This window comes from Trichoderma asperellum, chromosome 4 (genome assembly GCF_020647865.1).
Source record: "Trichoderma asperellum chromosome 4, complete sequence".
In the NCBI taxonomy this organism is placed as follows: Eukaryota; Fungi; Ascomycota; class Sordariomycetes; order Hypocreales; family Hypocreaceae; genus Trichoderma; species Trichoderma asperellum.
Genome location: NC_089418.1, coordinates 4,317,659 through 4,341,719, shown reverse-complemented (window position 1 = coordinate 4,341,719; position 24,061 = coordinate 4,317,659). Strand labels below are relative to the sequence as shown.

Here is a 24,061-nt window from a genome sequence, read left to right as displayed (position 1 = left end):
AAAATGATAGAGTAAGAGCTCATTTTACTGAATTCATTGTTTAATACTTCTACTAGCTTGTAGTACTACTAACATGCTGCTGCTACATGTGATAAAAAAAGGCATACCTAACAGAGGGAAACAAAAAAAAATTATAATGCCCATTATTATAACTATTCCTTATTCTAATGATGCGTCAGCTGTATTGATTAGGATACCCTCTCGGAGGCAGAAAGCCCTATAGCAAATGGCAACTGATTTTGCCAGTGTTACACATAGGGCGGTGGTAAAGAGCACTCCAGTGGCGAAGGCCAGCTGCATGCTCTAGCATATTAAATTTGCTGTATAAATAGTTCTTCTTCTGATGACGTTCCTCCGAGTTAGTACAAGATGCCTCTTTATGTGTCAGCATAACAGCAATTAATTAAAGTTTATAACCTTCCCCTGAGCTACCGACTGTAGCGGCAATCATAACGTGCCACTAGTGGTAGCCCGAATGAGAGGAGAGGCGTGGCTGAGACGGATTAATTACCAGCGGCTATTTCCATAAGCATCCTGCGAGGCATGGAGCCAGCTCATTCGCTAATCTTCACCTGCAGGAGGGCATTTGCGGGGAATTTTGCCTCTAGTTACTGTTGATGAACCTTGTTACTTGCCGCTGGAAGAACCAAAGTTGCAAGGCATAGATTCTTCAATCTCCTGTTTTATTTAGCTTTACTTGACAAGAGGATCATCAAAGTTTCCAACATCAATAATGGCTGGAACAAAGTTCATGCATGTCATAATTTAATCCTTGACAGGCAGTAACCTTTACAATAAAACCACAGAAAATTGAGATATTTATTTCATGTTGACCTAATCAAGCCATTACTCGTATGTGTTACTTCTCGGAAGGGACGCGTTATCGTAATGAAATAGACGATGGCCGATAGAAATGCAAGGGCATAAACAAGTTGAGTGAGGCGCGTAATGCTCTTTACATGGGCCGCGATCTTCAGTAATGCGGCCCAGGCACCGCCTAATTAGCGACTGCGGAATATGATCCACTGGTATTAGCCTACAGCACCACGAAAGTCTAATAAACAACGTCACTCAGTAATTTGTTGTCGTTGATGGGAAGAGCAGGCTATGCGACGCTTGTTTCATATAGCTCAAGCTGATTGACTCTTAGACTGCGGCTAAGATAACACGAAGCTTTTGTCACTGAAATCCCTGTCCTGGCCTGGTTGCCATTGCCTCTTAAGCGGCCGCTTTTGCCCCGACAGCCCTTTTAATCATAGATGATGTTGATGGTGACTGGCACGTTGAAATCAATCTCGCCGATGCAGATTTGGAACTAAATAGGTATGTTTGTTAAAATAATGAATGAAGCAAACACAAGGACATTAACTTACACCGTTGTTATTGTTGCAGCAAATAACTTTTTGGTCACATGCAGTAGTGTTTGAGCAGATATGGCCTGTAGACTATTAGAGTTTTCCCTAGATAGAAATGGGCAATTTATCACCTACCACCGTTGCCATCGCTGCTGCAGCAGTACGGACTACCGGCAGAGCAGGCATTCAGCTGAGTGTTTGTGCCTGAGTCAGCGTCACAGCCACCGCCATTGTTCTTGTCGACGCCCTTGCCATTGCCCTTGCCCTTGCCCTTGCCCTCTATAACCCAAATTAGAGACCAAACTAGAATTGATATGCTTGGATGATTGTAAAAACCTACTATCCTTTTCATTGTGGTGATTCTTGTTGTGGGATGGGAACCTCGGAAACGGGATATCTGCGAAGGTAGGCATGCGAGGCTCAATAGCTCGGGGTGCAACCTCGGCCTCTTGAACCGGGGATGCCATGACGCCGCACAGGGCGACGAGAGTATAAATGATGACAGAAGCGTACATGATTGCGGTATAAGAAAGTAGCGGTGGCGTGGGCCTTATTGAGGAGAAGCGACAAGTTTGTAAAGAAGTAATAGAGCAAAGTAGATCCAGAAAGGCCTGAGTATGTTGAGTAACTCAGAATGAAGAGAAAAACAATGAAGAGAGAAACAGGCCTATTTAAACAAAAAAAGCATCTACTCTAAGACTATCTTTAGGTTTTGCTACATAGACAGAAGCTATACCTAACAATAACAACGGCTGCTGAATGTGCAGAGAGCTAGTTGCTGCAGGAGTTATAAGATGACCAGTCACTATCTCTGCTAGGCTTATGCAGGTTCAAAGCAAGAGCTAAAAGCCCCAAACAGCAGATTGTAAACATTGTAAAATTGTTGAAAACTTAATGTTGGGTTAACATGCAAACAATGCATACTTATTAAACGCTCCCATTAGCGGCTTGTTGGAAGCGGTATTGATTAACGTCTCTAACAGCTTAATCTGACTTTTGTTCTAATCATGCATCACCTATAAAACTTAAAAATTATACTTTATATAAAGATAGCTGAAATGTATCAGAGCAGCGGTATTTCATTACGCCTTCATAATGCTACATCAATCCAAATTACTTATCGGTTCCTAAGAAATATAGTCTCTTCAGACCCATTCAGACCATACCGTAATACAGCGTCTCAGCTTTAAATTTACCAGCCTTAGCTAGTTATATAGCGATATAAAGCAAAAACTAGCTGTGTATAACGTTGCACATTAAGGTTAATATTAAAACTATAACAATAAGTTTATTAGATACAGGTGGATATATCGTCCTATTGCCCAGAAGGGATTTATGTAACTAGCTTACTTAGTGGGCGTTAATTAATAATAAAACACGTCAATATATACTTTACATGGCGTGGAGGCAGACATCAGGGGAAAGAGACTAACAGCCAATGAGCCAATGCCGGGGAGTATTCATGCCCTGCAACAGACCAGATAATATCGTTGAGTCGACAATATTTTTATGCCAAGCATGAATTCTCTGGACCCCAAACAACATCTTTAAAAAGCTTAATATAAGTCTCAAGAAATTATATGCACGCCGCAAAGGACACACTGCACTGTGTAGAGAGGTAATTGTTCCAATAGTTGGAAGGTAGCTGTATTATGCTACGGCACATTTTTATACTTTTTGGTAAGCATATTTACAACAGACAGTATGAAATACCCTCCACTTTTAGTATAGATGTCTGTTCCTTGCATAATTTTGTTGAGGACCCCGTCAAAAGAGACTAGAAACGGACCATAAACTCCACTGGTGTCAAGTATGAAGCTCGCAGCAGAAAGCTAGGCTACCTAGGTAGGCAATGACGAACTTCTCCCCAGGTAAGTCTTGCCATTTTGCACTCGTTAGAGATTTCATCTCCCTCGTCGATGAAGAACATGCCAACACGACGGCACTGACCTTTACCGGTAGTTTTGCTACTGTATTTATTGATAGACTCCATTTCGTTGCCAGAGTCCTGAATTGTCTCCAACATCAGGAAACAGAGGCGTAGTCGCCACGAGGTATTGGAAGCAATATGGATAGCAGTGAGGCGCTGTCCAAAGTATGGTTTGTCGGATCCGATAGTCTGCTCCAACATAGGAGTCTGGCTTTGTAACAAGCATCGTCACAAAACGCTGAAGTGTATGAGTCGCGGCCTCCAGATGCTCCCAGCTGAAAGAAGGGGCTTCGATGACAAGTTGTCTGGCATTGAGGGCATCAATATGTACGTTGATGACTTTAGTTACAGACACGACATCTCTCGGCCAAGAGTCCAGTTCCCCTTACAGGCCGGTCCAGCTCCCCTATGGCCCAATATCCCCCTCTGTAAGTTTCCTTCATCATCTGCAATCGGATATCCAGCTCCATGATGCCTTCCATGATTCCAAAGTAGACCGCGGAAGAGATCACACTTCCATAGCCCAGTGTAGTACTCATCTTCAAGTACTCCTTACATTTGGGCTGCAAAAGCTGCAAGCGCAACGAGTCTGTCGCTGGGCACAGTGAAATTTCTCCTCGAGTAATAGTGAGGGGGGCCGTACCACAGCGAGTAGAGATTTGTGGTTCAATAAATGGTTTCAGATTTAAGTTTGCTCACATCTCCCACTAGCACATATGTAACAATACTCTTGAGTTCCTCCGGCGCGCCTAGCTGTACACTTGGGCGATTTCTAGCCAAGGCCAAGAGATCATCCCCTCCCGGCTTCGCGATTAGCGAAGAGGGGCACTCCCATCCTATTTGGACTCTCGTATACGAGGGAAGACGATATGCGAGGAGGCTCTCTTGCATAGTACAGCCTCTTGTTGCCCACTGGCAATTTTGATGTCAAGGCGTTCCCTGAAGTAATCGAAACATGACTGAACTCCTGCATATTGTTGCTTGTAAGCGCCGCCATATTCTTTGGGAGTCATCCAAGGCAGACGATGTCAACGGATCTGGCTTCGATCTTAAAAAGCTCATAGTTACCATTATTCGAGGCTGTGGCGGCTATGACTACTTCTACGTGGTAATATATGTCGTCTAATTTCGGTGACTCTCAGCTCCAGTCTTCAGGGGAATCTTGAAAGATGTACAGGGAGTCTACCTATAGATACTGGATATCGAGAGCTCTCGTGATGATGATGGCATCTCGGGAGGGTGCAGGTGATTCTTAAATAGAACGGCCATTCTCCGGTCTCTCCAAGGCTTTCTGGGTCAGGACAAAGCTAGAGGTTCCGCCCCAGGTATAGCTAAGAGCTGTCCATCTGCTAGGAAAAGACCCCTCATATGCAAGTGAGGGTTCGCCGTAGAAGAGCCAACACTAATAACCCTCGTAGGCAGTATCTCGATCTGATTACGCAAAGTAAAACAATGTTCATGCCTTGCGACACACTCGTCAAGCCATGTCTTTGCAATGCTCAGGTTGACCTTCGAAAGCAGAGTCTCCGACGATTTCATTAAGGAGCAAACATATGGGATCATCTCAATGCAATAATTACCACTCTTGAACGCCAATATTAGAAATTTACATGCCATAGCTCTGTATACGCACCTTTCTCTTGAACGGGAAAAAAGGCCATAAGAAGTTTCCAATTGGTGTGGATTTCGATACGAGCTTTGAGTGGCCCTTTAAGACTCAGCAGTACTGGGCCTGAAAATTTGTATGCAAGATATTCGTCTGTAGAATGTGAAAAAGGTATTTCGTGGTCGACTCCAGTTAACGACGTCTCATGTTGTTGCATGAAAGTGTTCTATATCATTAAGCAAGGTTTGCAACTATGGTCGGGTGCAACTCATATACTCAAGATTGAGTCATGGTAAGAGACTAGTTGGAATGGAATATCGCAGCTCCTCAGCCTGTTGTTCTAATACCATATTATCTTTGAAGGTTGGCGGGAATGCCTTTGGCCAGTGATTCTGTTTTCTAACTTGTTCCTGGCGCTCATCACATCTGGCTCTAAGCTGAATCTCAAGCAACCTCGCCACTGCTCAATGTCGACATATCAGTACGTCACTCCTCTCTTCAAAGCAGGGTACAGCAACAAATGGCTCGCCCATCCGGACCAACAAGAAATTATTATATCGCTATAGCGGCTTAATACTTTGCAATCCCCGTTCTAGAGCATGCTTATTTCCGTCATTGGATGTCTCTCTTTTAGTAATGGAAAGGCATTGGCAAATGTCCGTCTCACCTTGCCACTCCACCCAAGCACAGCACCTGGAAGCAGCTCCAAGCCCAGAGTGGTTTCATTAAGGAGAGGCTGTCTAAAGAGGCGGATTAGTGCCTCATTCCGCCTTACAACTAGCAGTAGGGGTGTTATGTATGAGCACAGGTAGCATGGAACTAGATTAAAGAAAGCTATGCATGCATCTCCTTAAACACAAGTGCTGATATTTTGATCTGGGGCGGGTCGTGCTGGCTATTGCTACAAAACACTCTCAAATTAAAGGGCAAAACGCAGAACAGACGATGAGGTTGCATTAACGGACGCCATCTTCGAAGTCTTGTAATCAGCCAATGGATCTTCTTTTAAGACCTGCGAATCACGTTGTGCCGCAGCAGTGGCATGTTCTATTTGAGGCGCGTGCAATGCGTAGCTACTGCTTTCATCATCAAATGTGCTAAAATTGAATGAAATTTCTTTTTAAAGCGAGCTCTAAAAGGTTTCAATGAGTGTAAATAATATTCTAGACTAATTGACAAAGAAAAGGTCGCCAAATACTTGCGTGGCTAGACCCCTATGCACATTACCTATAGGAGGCATTAGTAACATATAAAATCAAAACCTACGCTATTTAAATCAGGATAGCATCATCGAACTTGTAACCAAGTTTATACCCTGGTAAGCTGGCACTGAATGTGTATGAGCATAGTGGCGAGGCTGATCGACAGGTGCTAAACATCTGGAGGCCATACAATCCTGGTAAACGAGCGACGCAACCAAATACCGTCTAAAAAGGCAATTCTGAAGTAGGCAAAGATCAGCCACGGTGGCACATCGCCTATAAACGAAACCCAAACGGTTCCTGAATCGGCAAATTAGTCTATGACGCGTGGATGTTGGAATAATGCAAACTGGGTATGAAATGCGGGCAGCTCAGCAAGGAAAAACTTGAGGCCACAAGACAAATAGAACACTGAAATTACCAGCAAGGGGGGTAGCTACTTTTCCTTCCCTTTTATTCTCTTAAAAGAATATCGAACTTTTTACGAAGTATATCAGAGTATAGAGCCATCAGTCACTATACCCGGTTTCTGAGCAAGGCAGGCTGAACAATGCCTGGCAGGCTAGGGGCCATGACGTGAAGCTGCCGAATATTTGTAAATCTGGAGAGCGGCATGCTTATTTCCACTTTTGAACAGCGTTGAGATCAGTGTCATTCTATATTTAGAATCTTAGATCGATGTTCAAATTGAAGTCTAAGTTCCATGAAATTCGATACATACAAATGGCAAGAAGTGATGACTACCGCTACAGTAAAGGCCAAATCACAAATATGTGAACCAGGACAAATTCCGCGAATATACAGTGACCTTGTTTGAGGCGGCCAAATTGCCCGAAGATTCCATGCTCTTATAATGTTAAAATTGATACATGCTTACAGGCCAAAAGGCCAGAAGGCCCGGCCATCGGTACTCAGCCGCTCTCCTTTAATGCCTTAATTCTGCATACACGGGATCTTAAGAATTGGTATTCCGTAAGACAAAACGCTCCAGGAGTAGTAGCTAGCATGGCCTGTAGAACCCCTCCGGTACACAGTTGGAGAAAGGGATGATTCCGACAAAAGAAATACGGAGTATAAGTGCAGCCTGGCCTGGGAGGACATGGTTGAAAAGCATCATGAGAGGCTCACAGATGGTGGCCATCGATGACTAAGAATGCATGCCAACGCATAATGATGATTTGCGCAGTGATGTATGCTAGTACGCATTATGACGAGCGATCTTCACATGTAGCCATCTGCTATATCCTCAAACATACAAAATGTTACCCTCCTTATGTTGATCAAATTATGCATACTAATGCTCGTATTGCGTCTATATACTCAGCTTGACCGGTTTGTATTACCTGGATTCGATCGGATTCATCACTGCCGGCGTACGAAGTAGTGCCACGTCAAAATCATCCGGAGAAAAGGATCGAAGAGGGGACGTCGTCTTATTGGTTCGCAGCCACTAAACACTGTCAGAATACCCCAGAAACTTGCATGAATAAATTAATTAACTGGAGCTGCCGCGTTCTTTGTTGTCTTAGGCCACCCACTATTGTTGGGTGAAGCTACCCTGTAAAAAACCGATTGTGCCGGTGGGCAAATACGAACACTGCGGCATGGCTTCAGCTCGATTTGCTCCTTTATTTCATGGCAGTGGCGTATGGAAGAAGCTAATTAGCCTTTACCATATAAAAGTTACGAACAGTGAGCGCAAACAATTCGCAACAATGTAGTGGTGTGTAGAGATCATTGCCGTTTCAAGTATTACGGCCGGACCATTCAGATTAGTTGACAGTATGCGTAGCTGAAGAATATAACTCAATTGGCCTTCCTCAGTGTACCCGAGGCTATGCTCCCTGCAAAGCCACAAGATCGACATGTCATTTATCACATTTCAGGCCAAGAAGTTCCTGCATAACCGTTGGTAGTGCAACCATCATCAGCTAGCCTTGTTTCTATAAAACACACGTTATTTTTCGGCTGATGTTTCTCACAGCTACCGGGTTCCGATAGATGCCGACTATGAGACGAATTGAGGAATCGTAACCAGTTTGCTTACAGGGTATTAACAGTGGATATGCCACGTCTTCGGAATATAACGCCCGACGTCTAACTAGGATTCTGCATGTGCAAGGGTATACATACGCTTGAAATGAAAACAGGCAAACAGGGTGAATGATTTGAGTGACAGGCTGTTAACTTGAGGGGAGACTTGACGGCTCACGGAGCAAATGCTCAGATTCGTTGTAGCATCTGCCATTAATACCTACCACGACTCTGCCAGTGCATGCTGCTCTAGTTTTGCACAATACATATTTGGGTGCCGTCGATATTAATTTTACCGCTAGACATACTTTGAACAATGGGATATTGGCTTTACTCTCGTCCGGAGAGATCTTCTCTTCAAGAATTTATAAGTCGCGGTTCGTGTCTCTGTTTCTCCTAACAAGGCTTATTATTAAGACCCGAGAAAGCGTTGCCAATGCACGGTTCAACTAGAAAGTCTGGATGATTCTACGCCTAGGGTGCCTCGAATCTGACACCGGAGCGGATCGGATTTACACCGATATAAACATTCGATATGCGGAGTACCTATATCTAAGAGTCACTAATAGGTAATACGAGTTGCTTGGATGTGCTCTACACAAAGTACCGTAGGATCGGCATGCAGCTGAAGTGGAACTGGGGCGTAATGCAGGAGGAAGGAAGCGTCTTGGTATACAAGTACCGATGCTATTGGTGGTAAGAAATCGACGGGCTCCTCAGCACGGCAGAGCAATATAAATTTCCCTGTTTCGACTCCTTACCTTCTATACATACATGTATGTGCTCTGTAGGCCACAAGTCAAGTGATTGGCAGCTCACTAAAAATAGTATGCATGAATTTGCCTCCCCCACGGCACAGCGCAAGTACTTCGGCAGCTCAATTGGGCATTGAGAAACGGGGCCGAAGGCCCGAGATATTACAAGTGAGCCAACCAGCAATCATCTGGGGTCGGGTTCTCGGGATACATCCGCTGAAAATTTTGCCACAGGGGGCGAGGCAACCAAGCAAGCTAATGGCTCTAAGGGGTTAACTCTAGATGTGGTATTGGTAGTACGAGATGGCTTTGATCTCGTACGATGATATCGATATTTATTGCTAATGTAACCGACTTCCGAGATCCACACGCTGATATGTACATGAATTACAGTATAAAACACTCATTGCCTCGTTAACAACAGTTACGATTGAGTGGCGTTGCAGTGTCTTTAGTCCATTGAAGGTTTCGACGTTGTCCTGTGGTGTAATGTACTTGAGAGATTCGCAATAAACGTAATAAATAAAACAGCTTGATTGAACGCTATCCATACATAACCAAAGGCAAGAACGCCACCGGTACAGTGCTGATGCAAGGTGAACGGCTAGCTCATTATTCCCTGTAGAGACTGGCTGAGATCTTCCATACCATCTACCAACCACGTTGTCGAATTGTCCACTGTGTATATTATTTCACACTGCAGCCTAGCGGTACTACTACTTCTACTTCATTTCCCATTTTATTTTATCCCCTGCACAATGACAGATACATGATGAAAGTATCTAATCCATGACCCAAAATATCCTGGCATCCAAATCCCAGCTCAGGCACAATTGCATAGCTGTGTTGACTTGATTAAAAAAACAAGATTTATGACTGCCAAGAAAACATGAACCTTGTATGAATAGATGAAAAGAGACTCAGAATTGAATATAAATATGTTGATTTCTCGCTGCCCAAATCTTTTAACCATCACCAAACAGCTCAACAGATCAGCAATCCCAACACTCTCTTCAATATCAGGCCTTAATCTTCATCGGCATTTATTGCTAAACAATACATTTCCTTCAAAATGAAGTTCTTCGCTGCTGCCGCTCTCTTTATCGCCGGCGTCCTTGCCGCCCCGTCACCTAATGCTGCCAACTCCGTCACCCCTCTTTGCAATCCTGGCCTTTATTCCAACGCGCAGTGCTGTGCCGTTGATGTACTGGGAGTTGCTGACTTGAACTGTGCGACTCGTAAGTAGTTTTCCGAACCTCACACCTTTTCTTTGCTTTGACGATGCTGATACTCGCAATTTAGCTCCTGGCGTTGTTAACAACGCCGCTGAGTTCCAGGCTGCTTGTGCTAAGATTGGCCAAGAGGCTCGCTGCTGTGTTCTCCCTGTTGTAAGTTATCCTGCAAAATGTAGAATGAAGTCGCTTCATGGACTGGCAATACTAATAATTTGTCTCTTTAGCTTGGCCAAGATGTCTTGTGCGAAACCCCCCTTGGATTGTAAATGACCTCTGGGTTAGCAGACGCTGCGTCTTTTCCACATTAGTGGAAGTCTGTATCTGGTGAGATAGAGAAGAGCTTGTTGGAAATCAGAGTTTAAATGTGTTGATAGAGATATGATCTGCTATTTAGCCCAGTATTATAATATGAATGGCACATCAAATTAAATTAAAACCCCAGAAACCTGAAAATATTCCCATGGTACTTCGTAGCTACATGTGCTCGTATTCGACTGATGCGCACTCTAACGGACACATCGCTAGCGCAACTTCAAGCAGCACTTTTGTTATCACTGAAGATACATTTTTCCAAGATACATGTTCATGCGATTTAAGGCGAACTTGTCCCCGCCCCCAAACCGAGTTGAAATTCTTTATTGTTGGCTTGGGATTCTGACGTTGTATTTTTAGTTTCTGCGATAAATAGGTTAGGACTATGTATTATCGAGTGGTCATTAAGAAATGTAATAACCAATAAATAAGAACAATCCGATAGTTTTTATATCATATCTTCTGATAGAATTTGACTCCAGCTCACATCTTCAACTTTCAACTCACTCCAATACGGATTCGAATAGCAGTAAATATTAGTTATATAATTATTTTCTGCGGTAATTGAAAATGTGCTTTGAATTCTTCAAATGCCACTTTCCTTTCAGTGAATGGGGGGCATTCGAACAACTTGGACGCCACGTAGCTTTGTATTTCAGGTTCATCCACCAATGCCCAATAAATTATGCCAAACGGTGATGGAGGGATATATTGGTCAATTACTGAGCGTTGTAATTCTCTTGTAATATATTGTGTGATTCTGAGCGCCTCAATAGCCAATTGACATTGAAATCGAATTTGGTGAGGGAGTAAGAGGCCATTCCCGTTTGCTCCATGGGCCATTCGGCAAATGTATGCCATATTCTCGCGCCTTACTGGAGTTGGTCGAATGAACGGAGATACAATGGACCATTTAAGCCGCATAAGCTGTATAAGTGCCGAGTTATAATATATAATTTCCAAAGCCAACGATACAGAACTGAACTCTAGAGGTTTTGATAGAGTCTCGTCCAAGGAAAGAGCTGAAGTAGTTTCATCTGTAGAGTGGTCAAAGGTTTCCCAAACAGCGGTAGGATGTGCGTGATACCATTCAGTTCGCCATTTATAAAGTTCGGAAATATATTCACTTATTTCGGGTTTAAACCGTGCATAATCACCATGCTCGGCTATGTCTTCTAATAATCCCAGGATTCTGATCAAAATATTCAATAGTGTATCTTCAGTTATATTCAGGCTACGTTTCCACGGAACAGACGACCATATCGGAGCTTCCAAAAAGGAGCGCTGTTGATGTCGAACTCCCCAACAAAGCTAATTTTTGTAAAAATAAGTTGCCGTTATCATCTATCAAGATAGTCTGTTCAAATAGTGGCATGACTCACATGGAAGACTCTACAAGATCGGTATGTAGAAATCAGAGCTTCGTGCTCAAAATATTCTGGCCCACAATACTCTAAAATTTGGTTTAAGCCGTTGACATGAGTATTTCCGGTACCCCCTTCTACGGACCACTTATATGTGTTAACAGCAATGCACCCATTTCGAATACGAATGAAAACTCACAGTATACATGGCCATCATTAGGACAGCAGATACCAGCTTGGCTAGGGCTGTTTTATCTGACTGCCTAATCAAAGTCTGAGTTTGTTGTAGTGCTTCTGCATATAAGTCTTGAGATTGCGCGAGTAGCGTCTGCACTTTGAGTTTTTTCCCCATGCATCCATATATAATCGCCAGACTACAAATCCGATTAATTGTAGGTGAGCCAAGCTCAATTGCCGTCTTCAACATCGGATACCAAATAGGCGCCCATTGATAGACAGAGTGGAGACATGAGCGAATCCTCTCGTCAATTCTCCCCATAGCTACCATCGTAGAGAACTGGTCTATGGGAATTTCAAGCCCATTTAACGTTACACCCGGAGGTCTGGCGCTGCCTTGATCCATAGCTACATAATGCTGCATCCGTAGAACGGGCTGGTAGCCTCTGCAATAATGGCCAGAGCGAAAACATTGACCGCACAAAGGCTTGACCTTATCTACGACATACGAATTTCGTGTTAGAGCACCCATTTCCGAATTAGAAATCTTCAACACCTTACCGCATTTAACGCGCCGTCTTCGGCAAGTGTAGCAGTAGCCGCTGGTTGAGTATCGTCCCATGTTTGCGATGAGCTAATCGGTCAATTCGCCGGAACGATAGGTGATATAGGGAGAGGGAGAAAGAGAGATGACATAGGTAGCTATTAATTACTAGTCGCAAGTGGGTGCTTACGGTGGGTTGCCAGGATTGGTAATCGCTTGAGGTTGCATTTCTAATTAGTAGACAGCCGATTATGCTTATGCTCGTCAGGGCTGTAAATATCATACTATATTTCTCGTACGGAGTAGTACAATTCTAAAGTCTCAGTTGATGTCTGAATTATGCAATATCGCATATTTTGACTTGCAACTGCACCTCACCCCTCGTCCATTTCTACATTCTTGGATTAATGAACGCTTGTAGGCGAACGACGAAGCATATGTGTATATTAGTTTGCTTTACAGCCTATGATGCTAAACGATCATAGTTCTTTAAATTCTCAAGGACACTACTATTGATGAAATCTGGCGAGTATATGGCCGTATTGTAGTATTAACTCCTATTAAACAAGAGTTACCTTGTTGCTCAGCCATGTGAGGTTTGCCGGTTTCAAGGTAGATGCCGCACTCCCATAGAACTCCACCAGGCGCTGCGCAACCCATTCAGGATTCTCATCTGCGATCCAATGGCCGGCCTTTGGAACTATGTCATATGTTGCGTTATGGCTGAGATTGCCCCACAGTTGCTTCAATACACTCTCTGGTGCAAGGCTTGCTTCACCACCCAGGGCAAGGAGAGGCATCTTGAAAGTTGAGCCAGCAAATCCCTTGGTGAAGAAACTATTGTCCGCTGTTGTTGAGGCGCTAGAAAAAGGACCCAGCATGCTGCGTAAAAAGCCTGGTTTGCTAATACTATTCGCATAACGCTGGAGAACGTCGTCCGGAATCGCCTCGTTACCACTGTAGCTGCTGTGATAAAAATACCAGGACAGCATTTCCTTTTCTCGGCCGCGAATAAAGAACTCTGCTGCATCCGGCACGCTAAAAAATGCCAGTTGCCAGTTGGTGTAGAGATCCCATGTGGGAGAGGGACAAGATAAACCCTCGTATCCGTATCCTGGTAAGCCATATTCAGATATACCAAGCGACGTAACCGAGTCTGGGAAAAGGACTGCTAGGGCAGATGCTGCGCCTACGCCTTTATCATGAGAGAACACTAAGGTTTGGTTGAGTTTTAGAAAGTCTAGAAGACCCTTGAGGTCTGAAGCCATTGCTTCAGAGCTATAGTCGTTGTTTGCTGGGATAGAGCTATCTCCAGCGCCTCGGTTATCAGGAGCAATAACTGTGAAATGAGAGGCGAGAATAGGACCCATACGACGCCATGTGTACTGTAAATATAATAAAACATATGAGCCATGGTAAGATACAGCGACAAAGATCAGGAAAGACTTACGCTGTGTTGCGGGTTTCCGTGAACAAGTAGTAAAGGAGGTCCACTTCCCGCGTAGCGGAAATGAATGCTCACGTTACTTAACTGAACTCGACCGTGGTCCCAGTCATCGAACGGAGCAGTGTCCGCTGAGACAAGTGGAAGCAAAGCGAGTGCAATAATGGAAGTAAACTTGGAAAGATTTGAAAACATGTTGAAGAGAGTAAGCAAGTGTTCGATCTTGCAACACAAGCGTGCAGCAAATGAGGAGAATTTATTACTAGCGTTAAGCAAGCAAAATGTGTACAGACAAGTATTACAGATTCCCAAACTCTCAAGATCAATTGAAGAGAGGAGTCCCCTTTATATAGTCTCCAAGTTATATTAAACTAAGATTATCCAGATATCTTAGCTTGCGTATGATGGCAAGCTTGTTAAATTACGCAAAGATTTTCAATCAATGAGACATAAGTAATACCAAGTTAGTAAAGCCAAGAATAAGCAACGGTTATGGAGGTAGCTATTGAGGAAACATCCGTCTCCACACTTGAGATACAGTAATCGTCTATACAATTGTTCCGAGTAAGCGCCCAATACCAGCAGAAGAAAAGCAGCTTTTTTTTTTTTTTTTTTAAAAAAAAAAAAAAAAAATTCAATTCAACACAGCGAAATTCCAATGGCAATTGCTTCGGTTGTATAAGTACATTACAACAAGTCACTCTGAGTTTCTCATTGAAAAGTCGGTCGTATCTTGGTTCAAAATTTCGATATATCGCGAGTCAAAGAGGCTTTCGCCATGTCGAGTACGTGCGTGAGCATGTTGGACTAATTCATCGGTTATGCACCTCGACAAAACTAGCCCATTTGAGAATCGAAGTGGCGCAAAAGACATGAATCTCTCCACAATTTGCCACGTTTGGCCGCTTAGCTCTGCGTCCCTTGTAAGCTTATATAACTTCGTTCGGCTTAGCTACAAGTTCGCGCTGGCTTATAAATACGAGTATGCTGCTAGAATTCGAATGCCGGGCTGTCAATATCACATGGTTATATGCCAGTATTACACCTACCGTAGATGAATAAAAGCATTCCGGCTGTTCCGACCCTCTAGGAAATGTGTAGGTCATTTGTGAAAAGTTACTAACTACAATGCACACGTCTAAATGTATGATGTTCGGACATAATGTTTTGCTTTGCTATTCAAGTTAATATGGCGTGGATTGTGCATATGGCAGAGGTAAGTGGCACTGGCGATGCAGTTCTCGGGTGAGAAAGATTGAGATGCCAATGTGGAGTTGAACGGAAACTCGTCTTGGTCCTTGAACTCGTCGATATCGATGCTTACCAGGGTCACCTCTTGAATTCCATCCTTGGCATTTGGGGGTTCCTGGTGGATAACGTGTGTGGCCATCGTCTGGGCGTAGCTCCGGCAGTTAAGTGTCGTTTATCACATGATACGGACCTTGATATCTATAGTCGACTAAATTCGCAATAAAATATAATGTTCATACTCGAGGTTGTAATAACCAGCGATAAAGCATAGCGTAGGGTGATGTATGAGAGGACCTTGCTTTTGAAGAACGAGCCGCCATGCGCCAAGAAGTGAGCTCTTTGTGAGCACATGTCGAAGAAGCAGGTCTGCAATCGCTACATACATAAACCTAGAACTGCCAGTCATAGAATTAGAAAACTCGGCCACCTGGCAAAGAGGTGAATGGGCAGCTGCGCAAGTGCACGTCCGGCTCCTGGATCTAGGCGGTGAACAGGCCACAGCTAGAATATTGTTACACCAGCCCGCGGAAGCAGAATTTCGAAGCAGCAGAATCTCACTTCACGCTGGTATGACTTTCGTCTTCCTTTCCCGTCTCTCTCTTATCCCTCACACACCTCCACGCTCTTCTGCTTCGGCCAACCATCACCATGCCGCGCAGGAGACGATCACGAAGCCCGGCGGAAGTCTCAATGACTCAAGACTCTGCCAAGAGACAAAATACCGAAAGCAAGAGCAAAGTCAAGGCCAATGTCAAACCACGACCAAGTAGCGCTGAAGCTGCACCCGGACCATCTCTCACAAAGGAAGAATGGGTCGCTGGATTACCGTTACCAGCGTCGCGGATCCCATCTGGATTCTTACCCAGTTCTAAATTCCAGCCACAGGCTGTTACGGCATTGTCTGATGACTGCAAAGCGGAAGCAGTAAAGGAGTGGATTTTGTTAGAATATAAATCACGACCACGGTTTGCACGCTTGCTGCGTTTGGAGATGCTCCAAAAAAATGACAAATTATTGGCTGCATACTTGGGATTCAACACGGTACCTCAACTATATTATTTTGTGCATTTTCAAGGTAAAGATTTAAGATTTGTTGTTACCCTTCGAACCGAGCTACATTACTACTATTTCTTCGATATGTGCTGACTATATCGACAGCCCCTAACACGCTGAGGCGTCTGATTCGGATATACTACCGTGACGCTCAGTGGCGACAGAAAGCAGTCGATGCGAGCGCTAATGATATTTTTGCTCTTGGCTCTGAAGTATAGGAACGATTCAGAAGCCTATGGACAACAGATCTAAGCTGGATCAAACTGGCACTTGACACAAGTCGTCCAGATCAATTTCTAGTTTCATCAATGCAATCTCAACAGAAACTGGTCGAAGATGAGCTCAATGCCACCATGGAAGATATCGATCCAGCACTATCGCTTCTTGCTGCGTCATACAAATTGATCAGGGCATATCCTAGCCGCTTCTGCCAACGATCGTCTCCACAGATATATGAATATACCTGGGGCATTCATCAAGAAGATTGGATGCGAGCTTATGCTGTGGTTACCTTCACATGTGCAAAACACGTTTTATTTGCGAGTCAATACGAAAGAAATCCCAACGTGGCGTTATCTGATGCATTAGAACCATATTTCTCTAAAGAAATACAAAATTCTGAATTTTTTGGATATGTAACAGATGAGTTGTTGGCACAGAGGAAGACGATGCCTGGTGTCCACAATATGAAGGCTGAGATGGAGCCAGTTGAAGAAATGAATGTCCTTGAGCTGGTAGACGACACAGCTGAAATGCGCAATTTATCGCAACTTGCAACAAAGGATGAGATTGCCCATGTCCTGGATACTGCAGAGTTCTTTCAGTCTATGTCTGCAGCTGAACGCGATCGCATAATCCAGGATACTGACAGCGCCTTGTCCGAGATCATCACGAAAGCAGTGTGCACAACACTCGGCGCCATTGTTCCTGGAATTGACCTGAACAAAGGCTTAAACGCCCTCAGACGCTCAAATAACATGCAACAATCTCCCGTTACCGAGAGTGAGAGCAAAGCGTTACAGACGCTGTTAAAGTCACAGATCCGCTGCGTACAATATGGCGCGTTCAAGCAGACAATTCCTGGTGATCAATATCGTCAAGACCCCCCTCAGCGAATTGTAAAAGTGGAAGATTTCACTAGCTTTCATAAAGTTGAGGAGCACACTATGTCCAATAGCGCTGTCGATTTCGAAAAACTGAGCTAGGAGAGGGCTCAGCTTGGAGAGAATCTTCCACCCAACCAAGACTTGACAATCATCTGTAGCTTGAGAGATATTGACATGAATACCTTGTCTGTCAGCCCGTATAACCCATTGTTGAAAGCCAAAGCACCTCAAATACTAGGTATGTAATTTTTTCACAGTCATCATATAATAGTTCTATTGGGACAAATATTCAATAGAACCAACATCAACTTACCAAGGAAGATAATGCTAATGTTAGGGGTAGATGCAAACCGGTTGACTGAGTTGCTAGGTGGACCTCTACGAACCGCCATACTGCATAGCGAATGTGGCACTGGAAAGGCATTTGTGACATTCCTAGCCTTGAAATTCTTGATTGACGAAAGGATTCATAAGTTCGACAACGGTATACTTCATATCGAACAAGACGATCGAATTTTTAAGCCAAGCGTTATATTTATGCCTTCCGCAGTGTTACGCCATTACTTTACAAAAGTAAACTCGTGTTGGATGGGAATCTTCGACATTTGGCTACTTTGCGAGGATAGTGATAATTTCACCGCTGGGGATCAGAAACCCAACATAATTGACAGCCTTGAGGATTTCCAGAAACAAATCAACCACTGGGCAATAGAGCATAAGAGTCCTAACACTTCGCGAATAGTGATCCTGGCTTCGTACGAGACTGGGGCAAAGTTCATGCTGAATCCTGAGACACGTCAGCCACAGTCTAGGCAACAGACACAAGGTCTAAGTGCCCAGAAACAGTATGACACTACCAACGTAGCTCTCGACGGATCATCTCAAAAACCTAGCAATAGGGAATATGACGATAATGGCCATGGAGATGACGAAGCCCGATTTTATCACAGGCCTAGCTGCAGAACGGAGACTGCTCAAAAAAGCCATGAGAAGATGGTTATCCAAAATGACATGTGGAATGTGGTAGTTCTGGGAGAATGCCAATTCATCAACAAAGAGACGAATAGCTACCATAAACTAGCAAAGAAGTTGGACCGAAATTCTCTCCTTCTTTTTTCTTCGCACCCCTTGACCTCTTTGCAAGACTTATATGGCTATCTCGTAGTAATGTGGGATACAGCTTGGCCGTTTAGCCACTCGTTTACGCCAGAGTCGGCGCTACATACGACGCTTTATAAACCAACAACATATGAGCGTTTGATAAAAAGAGAAAACATTCATGGGGTTAATCTAAAGCGAGTAGTAGCTGGTGGAGAAATAATGACTGATCAGCTCACCCCGCGACAAAGACAGCGGTGCGAAGAGTACATTAGGTTCGTACTTGGGGGATATGGACCGGCCTATCTGCTTCATCCAGAGCTGTATAAAGAGTTTTGGTATACTGGTGGAGGCGAAGTCAGCACCATAGCGCCTGTGATTCAAAAAATCTTCGAGATGATATCTGTGCGACGAGGCTTGTTCACCCCTATGAAACTTCCGAATAATGATATTACATTCGTCGGAAAGAGCGTTGCTGGCCTGACCATCCGGACAGTTGAGCTCATGCCAACAGATACAAATTTGGGCAGAGAAAAGCTTGATAAACATATCTCCCAGCTTCTCCAATACACTGGAAATATGGATGTTGAAAGAGGTGCAGTCGAAGCCATGTTAGACAGCGCGATTTGTCGCCGATTATCTATGATTTCGACCGATATCAACAATATAAAATTGACTACTCCAACTAAAGGGCTATTGAATATTCTATCGACTGTTGAAGGAAATGCCATGCCACTCACACCTACGGGAGGATCAGGAGATATACACCGGCCAGCTACATCCGATACAACTGGTGGTTTACAGTGGCTTTTCTATCTCACTAGTGACTCACAGAGGTATAATTTCCCTACAAACCGGCTAGACCAAGTGCGTTATGCAGTTTGGGACAGTCCCAAGTACCGCTATGTACTATTGAGAGCTCTTGAGGCAAAAGAGCGAGATGAGAAGCTGTTGGTATGCGTAAACAACCCGTTGACATCTCAGTAAGTTGATTCATTTCATAGTGTTATTTCTTTCATGTATATCCAGTTTAAAAGATGATGATAGAAAAGCCGATTGCGACACTAATACCTATCCAAAGCGGCTAACTCACAGTGATTAGGGTTATTAACACGCTTCTGGTAACTTGTGGAATCAAGACCCTTCACTGCACTTTAAGGCACTCTCAATCGGAGAGAAAACAAGCCAAAGCGGCTTTTAACAACAGACTATCACCGCATACATGCCTTGTCACATCCATGCAGGCCTACGGTTCAGAAGGAAGGCTTTGCCAATCTTGTCACAGAGGAATCATCGTAGAACTCCCGACAAATCATTCAGCACTTCTAAATACAATAGGTAGGCTTTGGAGAATCGGACAAAAGCACAATGTGGAGTGGGAGATTCTTATCGCCAGATATACCTTTGATGCGTTTATTGAAGGAAGTATCATGAAGGAGTATTCAGCTGTCATCGCCGCCACAGCAAACATTGATGCCGCAATTATTGGGGAAGCGCGAATGATCTGTGCATACGAGATTGTGAAGCAGCAGCTGGGACAAGGATATTCGCGGTACCCTAGAATGAAAGCACCATGGAATGAGATGGATGGTGATGATATGTGTTATGAGGGATACTTTTACTCAGCGCTTGCTGAATTCTTCTTCCAGAATCCGAGCCAGGCATTCTTGGTGGGCCGATACAACATTCGACAAATCGCTCAAGCTTGGAAGGTTGGAATGAAGATTACCACTGACATGGTAAAGAATCCGCTGCCCTTGGGAATGGGAGAAGGGTTGACCCTTAAGTATTTGTGATCTGTTCTAGCTATGGCAGAGAATATGCGATTGAATGGAGTAAGTATGAAGAATGTACTGATAGCTGATACAGTAGATGATGAAGACATATACGATGTGAGTTTTGGCGATAGAATAACGGAAGATGACTCTGCTCTATTGTGGCCAAATTTGGGGCCAAAAGTGGACATTTTCTATGAATAGTTGGCAGTGTCTATGAAGATGGCCTGTTGTTAGCTCAGATAATGAAGACATGTTTGATCTCTACAAGACATGCTCGCGTCTTTTGTGACGGGTACTAATACATCCAACCTGATCAGCATATAAGCTTCTCAAAAGTCCATCCTCAGCTAGCATCACTAATGCAGCTTGGATAATGGCGAGCAAAAATAACGTGCTCGCACGCAGATCGGGCCTTCACATGCATAAAATAAAGCATGTCATCAAGCACATGAAAGAAGAACGACGAAAAAGAGCCAAGAAGCTGCCGCGGCACCAGCCATTAGTTCCCTTTACCCCAGATCTCACTCTCAACCCCACCTTGCAGCTTTTGTTCTAGTCCCAGCTCCTCCGGCAGCTTTCCCCGCAAAAGTGCCAAAAGATGGTGGGCGGTGCCTGGTAAGCAGGAAGCAAGCATCTGCGGGGAAATCAAAGGGAATCAAGCAATAACAATCGTTTAAAAAAAGGGGACGAAAGGAGAGGCAAAAAGGACAAAAGAAGCTTGCTGCACTGCATTGCTGGAGCTTTTCCATGTCAGGCTTGGTACGGCGTTGCAGTGCGCCGGTTGAGCTGCCTGATTCGGAGCTTTGGGCCGGGGTATTGGGGGAGCAATGACGGATACGACGATCCCTTCTGTTGTTGATGTTAGTAGCGTTTGTGTGCTGCGCGACGGGACGTAATGCAATTTCGTGAGAGTGAGAAAAACGGGATGAGGCTAAAGTCGTGTGCGGTTGTTGTTGGGGGCAAAAGCTGGATGAATTGTGCTGTGTATGCGGTTGGTTGGTGTCCGGACTGGGCGGTATGCGAGGGTATATAAAGCTGACGATGGACTCCTTTTTTTTTTCTTCTCCCTTGGTTTGAAGAGAGTGCTCGGATTGTGAACTGTTGCTCTTTGGTGTTTTTCCCTATACAGAAGCTTTGATTGCTACAGCTGCTCTGGTCTTGTTTGGACACTACCATCAACAATCGACTTACACGCTCCAACTTCTCTTCACAAGTTATAACGTCAACACCAAAAACCAAAGCAACAATGAAGTTCCAACTCATCTCCCTCCTCGCCCTCCTCCCCTCCGCCCTCGCCCAAACCGACCCAAACCCCATTCTCACCGCCCTGGGCACAATCACCAGCGACACCACCAGCCTCAACACCACCGTCGCAAACTTCGACGGCGATCCCCTGAACCTCATCAAAATCACCATCCAGTCCGCCCAGCTGCTCTGCGACATCAACAAGGGCACCGACACGGCCAACAAGGCCGCCAACCTGACGTTTGACCAGACGCTCGCCATCGCCACGGCGACGCTGGCCCTCGCCACGGACGTCAACCAGACCATCACGACAATCATCAACACCAAGCCCCAGTTCGACAAGCTGCTGGTGGTGGACCCCGTCATCCTGCTCAACCTCAAGCTGGAGCAGGATGCCACGCGGAAGTTTAGCGCCGCGGTGGTGGCCAAGGTGCCGGAGGCGCTGCAGTCGGTTGCGAAGGGCTTGACGCAGGGCATTGACGATAGCTTTGCGGAGGGAATTGCCGTGTATGAGCACTTCTTGTAGAGTAGTTTTCTTGGGTAATGACGAACGATGCTGGGTAATATGTCAGTACATATATATGAGTCTGAATGCTGTAATGAGTATATATGTATATATGAAATGAAAAAAACATCAACAACTCTTGACCCCTATTCGTGTGACACAAGCAAGTAAATTGAACGATAAAAAGCTTTTTTTCATTTCATTTCGTATCATATCATATCATTTTTTGTTTCTTCTCACAAGCATCTTTCAATCCATCTGATCCACCGTCTCCGCATCCGTCGCCCCATTCTCCGTCCCCAAAATGCCCTTCGTATCAGCCTCGCTAATCGTAAAGCGCCAGCCAAACTTATCCTCCCGCTTGCCCAGCTGAATGCCCTTGAGCTCGGCCAACACCTTCAAGCACACCGGGCCCGGCTCCTCCTGGCCCTCGGGGATGTACGTCACCGTCTCCTCGTTGCCCGAGACGGTCACGTTCTTTGCGCCGCCGAGCCCCTTTGTCCCGCGCCGGGTGATGCTCCGGATGGGCACCAGCGCGGCGGCGGTGCCCGCGGCAAAGACCTCGCTGAAGGAGCTCAGCTCGCCGTACTTGATGGGCCGCTTCTCGACCTTCCAGCCGAAGCTCCGGCCAATCTGCAGCACGCTGTCCGAGGTGACGCTGTCGATGACGCTCTTGGAGTCGGGCACGACGAGGGTGATGTCGTCGGCGCCGCCGGGCCCCGTCTGCACGCCGATGAAGGCGCTGGTGCTGAACTCGTCAATCTCCTCGTGCTTGACGCTGTCGAGGTGCAGCGTGATGCCGTAGCCCTCGGTGCGCGCCTTGTCGCTCCAGCGCAGCACGGGCGCGTAGTTGCCGCCGACCTTGACGTGGCCGGTGCCGTTGGGCGCCGCGCGGTCAAAGTCCTCGAGGATCAGGCCCTTGACGGGGTGCACGCCGTGGTAGACGCCCGTGGGGATCACGAAGACGCAGAAGGTGTACTCCTCGGGCGCCGTCAGGCCCAGCTGCGCGCTGGAGCCGTAGATCTGCGGCCGGATGTACATGGCCGCGCCCGTCTCGTGGGGGGGCACGAAGCCCGCGTTGAGCGCCACGGCGGCCTTGCACGCCTGCACGAAGAGGTCTTCCGGCACGGGCGGCATGCACACCACCTCGGCCGAGTGCTGCATGCGCACGGCGTTCTTGTCCGGGCGGAACAGCGCAATCTCCTGGTCGCCCGGCAGGCGGAAGGCCTTGAGGCCCTCGTAGGCCTGCTGGCCGTAGTTGAGGGCCGGCGCCATGCCGTGGATGCGGATGAAGGGATCCGTCACATACTTGAGCGGCGTCCACTTGCCGGTGTGCACCGAGTAGGTCGATTCGATGTGGCCGTTGACTTTGGAAAGAGTGACGGTCGAGTTAGCAAAGGACGAAACAAGAAAGAAATGGTGGCTGTAAGACGAGACATGACTCGGAAGAAGCTCTGAAGCATTGGCAACTCACCTTCACGGATCCGGAACCCGACATTGGACCAGTCAATGGTGTTGACCGGAGGAGGAGGGAAAGCACCCATTGTGAAGAGAGGAGCTGTTTTTCTGTGCTGGAGAGTGTTTGGACGATGATTGGCAACTCAACAATTGCGTCTGTCTTGCGAGGAAGAAGCAAATTCCAAAGACAGTCAGTTATCCAATTGATCCAAGGAAATGAGTCAGTGCTTTAGTATAGTAGAAGAAGAAGAAAGGACAATGACGAGACAGCTTTATCTGATTCAGCCGAGTGGGTAAAAAAAAGCCGGCGCCACGTTGATCAGATCACAGTAAGAACCCAAAAAGTCTAGAGCTGTGTAAGAGTCAGAGAAGAGAAGAGAAAAAGAAAAAGAGAGCCACAAGACTATGAAAAAAAAAAAACCTGGAGACATCAAACGAATGTATATGTATTACTCTCTGTCCGGCTTTCAAAATCCCACACCCCCTCAATCCACATTCATTCCTTCACGCCTCCCAACACATTCAAAATCATTCATCGTGGTCAATTCCCATGTAAGCTTCGCATTGATTGCATCACCAGCCCGATCTCGCTTGGCCCCTCCACAGCCT

At 45.4% G+C, this 24,061-nt stretch overlaps 9 protein-coding genes across 9 annotated transcripts; 5 read left to right on the top strand and 4 right to left on the bottom strand.

Annotated features, from left to right (window-relative positions):
- Nucleotides 1-1,249: 1,249 nt before the first annotated feature.
- On the bottom strand, nucleotides 1,250-1,870 carry TrAFT101_007818 (uncharacterized protein; the record flags this gene model as incomplete). Its single annotated transcript, XM_066128154.1, has 4 exons — nucleotides 1,250-1,315; nucleotides 1,374-1,438; nucleotides 1,491-1,634; nucleotides 1,696-1,870. The coding sequence occupies 4 exons, from the start codon at nucleotides 1,868-1,870 to the stop codon at nucleotides 1,250-1,252; spliced, it is 450 nt and encodes a 149-aa protein (XP_065984271.1).
- A 2,370-nt stretch (nucleotides 1,871-4,240) lies between these two features.
- Nucleotides 4,241-4,411, top strand: TrAFT101_007817 (uncharacterized protein; the record flags this gene model as incomplete). Its single annotated transcript, XM_066128153.1, has 1 exon — nucleotides 4,241-4,411. One exon carries the CDS (start codon nucleotides 4,241-4,243, stop codon nucleotides 4,409-4,411), a length of 171 nt encoding a protein of 56 aa, XP_065984270.1.
- Nucleotides 4,412-9,849: 5,438 nt separating this feature from the next.
- TrAFT101_007816 (uncharacterized protein) lies at nucleotides 9,850-10,827 on the top strand. Its single transcript, XM_024908416.2, has 3 exons — nucleotides 9,850-10,120; nucleotides 10,185-10,270; nucleotides 10,342-10,827. Exons 1-3 carry the CDS (start codon nucleotides 9,955-9,957, stop codon nucleotides 10,381-10,383), a joined length of 294 nt encoding a protein of 97 aa, XP_024759074.1. The 5' UTR covers nucleotides 9,850-9,954; the 3' UTR covers nucleotides 10,384-10,827.
- Nucleotides 10,828-13,074: 2,247 nt separating this feature from the next.
- Nucleotides 13,075-14,153, bottom strand: TrAFT101_007815 (uncharacterized protein; the record flags this gene model as incomplete). The annotated part of the gene is made up of 2 exons (XM_024900531.2): nucleotides 13,075-13,899; nucleotides 13,965-14,153. The coding sequence occupies 2 exons, from the start codon at nucleotides 14,151-14,153 to the stop codon at nucleotides 13,075-13,077; spliced, it is 1,014 nt and encodes a 337-aa protein (XP_024759076.2).
- Nucleotides 14,154-15,096: 943 nt separating this feature from the next.
- TrAFT101_007814 (uncharacterized protein) lies at nucleotides 15,097-15,348 on the bottom strand (the record flags this gene model as incomplete). Its single annotated transcript, XM_066128152.1, has 1 exon — nucleotides 15,097-15,348. One exon carries the CDS (start codon nucleotides 15,346-15,348, stop codon nucleotides 15,097-15,099), a length of 252 nt encoding a protein of 83 aa, XP_065984269.1.
- Nucleotides 15,349-15,857: 509 nt separating this feature from the next.
- TrAFT101_007813 (uncharacterized protein) lies at nucleotides 15,858-17,467 on the top strand (the record flags this gene model as incomplete). The annotated part of the gene is made up of 2 exons (XM_066128151.1): nucleotides 15,858-16,250; nucleotides 16,481-17,467. The coding sequence occupies 2 exons, from the start codon at nucleotides 15,858-15,860 to the stop codon at nucleotides 17,465-17,467; spliced, it is 1,380 nt and encodes a 459-aa protein (XP_065984268.1).
- Nucleotides 17,468-18,862: 1,395 nt separating this feature from the next.
- On the top strand, nucleotides 18,863-20,262 carry TrAFT101_007812 (uncharacterized protein; the record flags this gene model as incomplete). The annotated part of the gene is made up of 2 exons (XM_066128150.1): nucleotides 18,863-19,449; nucleotides 19,569-20,262. The coding sequence occupies 2 exons, from the start codon at nucleotides 18,863-18,865 to the stop codon at nucleotides 20,260-20,262; spliced, it is 1,281 nt and encodes a 426-aa protein (XP_065984267.1).
- A 1,228-nt stretch (nucleotides 20,263-21,490) lies between these two features.
- TrAFT101_007811 (uncharacterized protein) lies at nucleotides 21,491-22,015 on the top strand (the record flags this gene model as incomplete). The annotated part of the gene is made up of 1 exon (XM_024900459.2): nucleotides 21,491-22,015. One exon carries the CDS (start codon nucleotides 21,491-21,493, stop codon nucleotides 22,013-22,015), a length of 525 nt encoding a protein of 174 aa, XP_024759078.1.
- TrAFT101_007810 (uncharacterized protein) lies at nucleotides 21,945-23,989 on the bottom strand. The gene is made up of 2 exons (XM_024904110.2): nucleotides 23,469-23,989; nucleotides 21,945-23,361 (listed from the first exon to the last, which is right to left on the bottom strand). The coding sequence occupies exons 1-2, from the start codon at nucleotides 23,536-23,538 to the stop codon at nucleotides 22,244-22,246; spliced, it is 1,188 nt and encodes a 395-aa protein (XP_024759079.1). The 5' UTR covers nucleotides 23,539-23,989; the 3' UTR covers nucleotides 21,945-22,243.
- Between the last annotated feature and the right edge of the window lie 72 nt (nucleotides 23,990-24,061).